Source organism: Hylaeus anthracinus, unplaced genomic scaffold (genome assembly GCF_026225885.1).
Source record: "Hylaeus anthracinus isolate JK02 unplaced genomic scaffold, UHH_iyHylAnth1.0_haploid 11982, whole genome shotgun sequence".
NCBI lineage: Eukaryota > Metazoa > Arthropoda > Insecta > Hymenoptera > Colletidae > Hylaeus > Hylaeus anthracinus.
In genome coordinates, this window is record NW_026534330.1 from 12,242,617 (window position 1) to 12,248,538 (window position 5,922).

Genomic DNA, 5,922 nt, shown 5'->3' on the forward strand with positions numbered 1-5,922 from the left:
AAATTACCCGAAGAAGAGGAAGAAAGTCGCGAATGGGAAGATATCAAGGACTTAGACTGCGTCGTAGGATAATATTGAGGACTGGAGACTCTCGACGCTCCTCTGCTATTATAGTTATTCGTATCTCCCGCATCATAACCTGTAGACTGACCATAGTCATCCGCATAGCTGCTCTGGAACCTTGGTAGCTCTGTCGTAGTCCTCATTCCCAGGTTAGGCTCGTTATCAAGAGTCGAGTAACGAACCAACAAACTGGACACCCCCGACAAGTCAGGCACGTTTATCTGGAATTTGCTCGTCGCTTCAGGAGGCTCCAAGATATCAGGTGGCCTAAACGTGTGCAACCCAGTATCCACTCTATCCTCAGTGTCCTTTTCCTTCGACGATTCCGAACTGGCATTCGTTAAATTACTTTTCAAATAACCTGACGCAGTCGTCGCAGAGGGATTAATCGCTTCGTGGCGACTCGAATCAATAGTGCTCGCTCTTATAGTGCTCTCGACGTAGGAAGGAGTCGTTGACGGCACGAAGGTCTCCGAATATCTTTGATCGTCTCTTTGGTATTGTTCTGTCGTCTCTGGATCGTTTACAGAGGCTGTAGGCTCTGTTCTCCCCAAGAACTGATAACCTGTCCTACCTTTCTCTTCGCGAGGAACAGTTGCGTTGGGTCTGGAACCACCCACCGAATCGAATCCTCCACCTTTGGCTTTGTCGCTCACAGGATTCTGCTCCTGGACCGAGATTCCCCTGAACGGCTGACGCAGCGCGTGACCCAGGCCGATGCTGCCTCTAGGTTCGATGTCGTCCACGCTCTCTTCGTCCTGGTATCCTTGGTAAGCCTCGTCGAACAAAGGACTCCTCTCTGCTTGTATATTCGACTGATTGAATCGAAGGTCTTCGGCGACTCTCACTTGAAACGTCTCTTGAGATCGACCTCTCTTCTCCTCTTCGCTGCTGGGGTCTCCGTAATCTTCGTATCTCTCCTGCTGATTGTAATCATCCCTGTCGATCTTTCTCGAGTGATAATCCGTCTTCTTCGAGTCTTGCTCGAAGGATCCACGGCTCTCCTCGTTGCTGGGGAACCTTGTCGGCGGAGTGACGTAGCTTTTGGTACCGCTGTGAGAAAAGAAGTAGTCGGAACTGTCTATGTCCTGGTCCAGCTTGTCGTAGGCCAAAGTGGATGGTCGATAGGTTGTTGGAACAGTAGGAGAGTAGAACCTCCTCGTGGTGGTGGTCACTGTGGGCACTGTAGGGGCGTAGGAGGGTTGGAACTGGTCGCTGAACTCGTTGGGCCTTCGATAACTGCCTTGGAAATCTCTGGACCTCTGTTGATCGACGTGGTCACGATCGTTTAGCTTCTGCACTCGTATGATCGGTGAATCTTGGTAAGGGGATCGAGATTTCTCGCGATGGTAGAACCTCTCTTGGTAACTGCGACTGGTTTCAGGTTTTCTAGCCTTGAACTGATAGGGTGGCAGAAAATCGTGGACCGCGGGCCTGGGGTAGTCCTCGAAGTTGGTTCTCAGGTCGTTTCCGGTAGAATCCATAGGTGTGTAATCGAGGATCCTTCCTGATCCTCGCTGATAGTCCACCACGCTTCCTGTCCTGTCAGGATCCACTAAACCATCCTTGGTCACGTCTGTTCCCGATTGAAGGCTGACCATGGCGTAGGCGTTGCGTATCATTTCGTCGTCGTCCTGCTGGTAGCTGTTGCGATTCACGTCGATGTACTTCTCGCTGGAGGAACAGTCCACTTTGGTCCACCAATCGCAAGTCAACAGCTTCTGACTGAAAGTCGACCCTATGGGGCAGAGGAACGAGGAAACCAGGACGTCGTGGCACACATGGAACACTTGGCATCCTGCCACCATGTCTGCGTAGTAACCTGCACGGGAAAGTTAAGACAATAAATTAAACAATACGTTACGCATCTTTGCTTTCTCCAGTTATTTGAATTTTATTTCTCGAGAGTCTCAAGGGGTCTGAATCGATAAATGCGACACGGGTGGATACGATATTCTGGAGGTTAACCTCTGATTTGCTTTATATTTCAGGTATGGTTTAGAAAAAAGAAAATTTAATTTGACACAATGGCTTTTGTACGGATTTATATTATTAATTTAGCACAAAGAATAGTTCTGCGAGCACTGGTTATCTTAAAATAACTTCTGTACTCGTCGTTCCAATAATGAAATGAAAACATGATTGAAACACACACAGTTCGTTACACAGTTCCTCGAATTAAAACGTCCTTGCGACAAGTTGTGGCGCCGGCCCCGTAACTGGAATAACGTTCCTAATGATCCGAGGTTTTTTCAATGTGGAATAATCTCGACACGATCAATGTTTACGTTTGATGGAGCTTACGTAACGGTCATACAACGCCACTGCTATATTTGTACAGTATCTTTCTCCTTTCGGATTATCTAATAGCGGAATTTCTTCCGTGAGTTCGATCGCGCGATACAAAGGATTCTTCGCTAGCCATCAGAGAACGTTTTACGACACGATTCCGAGATACTTGGAAATTTTAATTGAACCGCTTTCGTCGCACGCGCGACCACGTTACGGAGATACCTGATCGACGAGAAATCGAACGGAGCGTCTTAGAACTTCTTAGACACAGGTGATAATTCCAAATTCTTCTAAAAAGACGTCGCTAATCTAAGAAACTATGTTCTCCACGCAATAACTGCTATATTATTCCTTTCGCCTGAATCGACACGGTTAAATATCAGCTCGGCAATAAAGTTATCCATACATTTCCAGCAGCGAAAGTCATCGAATCATTTGTAGCAACAAATAATAACAGGATCCAATCTCTCGAGTTAGCCTGGGATACGTTAGAATAATCCCACTGGCCTTTATCTCATTGTTAGGCTACTTTCGCCGACATTCAGCTACTCCTCAAGCAACATCCTACAACTGTACAACATTATCAGGCGGTTGCTCAATAAAGAAACCATAATATACGAGCGGGGACTGAACTTTCTTCAACGGGAATACACGGTCTCGAAACACGTCTGGAATCCTGGTGACTTAACCGTCGCGATGCAACCAAGTGACGCCATTGACTCGTTCTGTGGTAGATGTAATTAACTCTGCTCGGATTACTACCTTTGGACGAAGTGGATTATAATATCCAGGAAGCTTGACGTTTCGCAAGACAATCAAAAGACAGGGATTGAGACAGGAAACACAGTGGCAATCTATCAGAGAAAAGAAGCTGATGGAATTCTGGTATTATACTCCGAATTGCTTATTTCGGAGTGTTATGTTCTTCGGAGTCTCCGGGAGCAATGGAGTCCTAGATTCATTTGGAAACCGCTATATTGAAACAAAACTTTTTTGTCCCAGCCAGTATGAAAACACTCCACGAACACATCAAGATTTTTTGTGAGGATTTTTGTAAGGAGTTTCGAGGTGCAGGGAGCCTCGTTGGAGCGGTGACCTATTGCGAAACCGAAGCAAACGTTGCAGGAAGACGTCACAAGCCACACGTGCTTCTATAGGCTGTGTGCGTGAGAACTATCCTTGACACCGATACTAAAGGTGAAAAAGTGCGGGACCAAACGGCTATCGATGTGGAGCGACACTTTCGTGGGATCCTAATGGTCTAACGAATCCTCTAGGACCAGAATCCATTTTCCTTACGGTTCCAGAAACCTACTAAAATTTTGGAAGTTAAAGCCTCTGCATAGAGACCAACGTAAAATTACTGCTGCGATATTGATCGAAGAAAATTCAAGAAAGAACGAGTCGACCCAATGGGAAAACTAATTTCGCGCCACCTGCTGATTCCAATGCTGAAATTGAAATTCTTCCAGGCGACGCAGGTCGACGGTTTACTGGCGCACGAATAGATTGCCAGCGTTTCTTTGGCAGTTGCATTACCATCCAGCCACCGTTATCGAGGCGAACATGAAACGGGTAATGAACGTTAGTAAATATCAGAGACTTCTTTTTAAGATGGAATAGAAGTTGTATCTGGGAACCAGTTTGGAGAAAATAAGATGCAATTAATCATGAATGCGCGGTGGTTCGCAAGAGGCATTCGACTTTTTAGCTCTGCTTCGATGAGAGAAAGCTGAGATGATTCCTAGATCAATGGAATAAATAGAGGAATTCTAAACTTGCGTTTCCATTCTCATTCTCATTCTTTCATGTCCTATGCCGCACACGTTTTATTTTACACTTTAATAAAGGTAAATAAAAAAGGTTCTAAACCATCGATGAACTTTTACGAGAGAAAGCTGAGACGATTCCTAGATGAATGAAATAAAGAAATTTTAAACTTGCTCTTATTCCCTACGTTGCACATATTTTCTTTTACTCTTCAAAAATGATACATCAAAAAGGTTGAGAGGTTCCCAGTTCCAACGTTGAAATTAAATACCGGACTGTAATGATGTTAGAAGCAATTCTACGACGAACGATCGCAAGATTACTATGTTACGTACGCGTAGCATTTTCATCGATTCCCTCGGCGCGAACACTTTCATCTAACACGCCTTAGGGCGCGTCCAGACTTGACCCGAAGCGTCTAACCGAGCCACCTAAAGCCATACTTCCACTTATAGAAAGTTTATACTTCATTTACACCCTCCGCCAATAGAAACAAGTTTCTAAACACGGTACAGCTAAAAATCTAATCAGCAACACTGTCTCAGAATACTCGAATCGAGGGTTTAGGCTGTATTATGATATATAGTTGCTTAGGATTAAGTTGCAAAACAGCTATTCGAGGAATCTTGCCCTTTTATCTTTCTCTACTGCCATATGTCACGTTTCCACGCTTCTGAATTTATATATTTTATCACCCCTCGTTATGGCTAATGTTTTGCTTATTTTCACCTTCTCAAACCACTGCAAACTCGCATGCACTTTCTCAAACTTTGACGGTCTCCTTCTGAAACCATTTTAATTGCGCAAAGATATTCCATCCTAATAAGGTTTAGAATGCAAATAAATAAGTGCTTTAATGTGATGTTAGCTGATTTGGACTGAGTCTAACAGGCCCAACCGGTTGGTGGATCGTTTGAAAACAGCCTGACGCGTTACCTAATCCCAAAGTCGCGGCACTAACTTTTCCACGAGCTTATGGAAAACGCGGATCGATGGAATTTCGATTCGAGGAAGACACGGTGAAATCGAGGGTAAAGGTATGCGATAGCGATTCATTCGAATCTCATTCACCTCGTGAACGTCCTTCGCACGTGAATCCTGTCTGCGGTAGCGTCGTGTACGCAGGGTAATCGACGCCTGGCTCCCCTGGCACGTTCCTCCTTATATCCGAGAAGTCTGAAACAGAGAACGTTTATTCGTGCGTTAACTTCGATCGTCGTTCCGATATACCTGAAACGGTAGCCCACGCCAACGATTTATTAATCGCGATTGTACAAGCGCGTTGACTTTCATTACGTTGTAACATTCAGACGAACAGGTCTGTGGACCTTGGCGGAACGCTCGTAACAATTGCTGGCCCAATTAAGCGCCACTTAACGTTCATTTTTTACGTGGTTGGTGGTTAAACGTACTCGAAAGTAGGTGGAACAAAAATGAAAGAATTTCTGTAGCTTTTGTAAAATTAATTTAGATTTAGAATAAATACTTCAGTTGAAATTATGCGCACTAATTAAGCACCAATCAAGCACCACTTAACGTTCATTCTTTACGTGGTTGGTGGTTAAACGTACTCGAAAGTAGATGGAACAAAAATGAAAGAATTTCTGTAGTTTTTGTAAAATTAATTTGGATTTAGAATAAATACTTCAGTTGAAATTATGCGCACTATTAAAGCAAACATACTTTTATGTGGATAAAAAACAACAAAATTGTTTTGAGAAAGTGATATATATCTAAGACAATCGTTTATTAATTTTCGTTACGAAACTGCCTCCTGAATTAAAGGAAATGTTTATT

General features: G+C 44.0%; 1 protein-coding gene across 1 annotated transcript in view; it reads right to left on the reverse strand.

Annotated features, from left to right (window-relative positions):
- Positions 1-5,922, reverse strand: part of LOC128886443 (mucin-2-like) — an 18,256-nt gene that overhangs the window by 2,659 nt on the left and 9,675 nt on the right. Inside the window, exons 4-5 of the mRNA XM_054141378.1 lie at positions 5,197-5,301; positions 1-1,885 (exon numbers count right to left, since the gene is read on the reverse strand). The exon at positions 1-1,885 is cut by the window's left edge and continues 2,659 nt beyond it. Coding sequence (XP_053997353.1) covers positions 1-1,885; positions 5,197-5,301 — 1,990 coding nt within the window. The remainder of the gene's footprint in view (positions 1,886-5,196; positions 5,302-5,922) is intronic.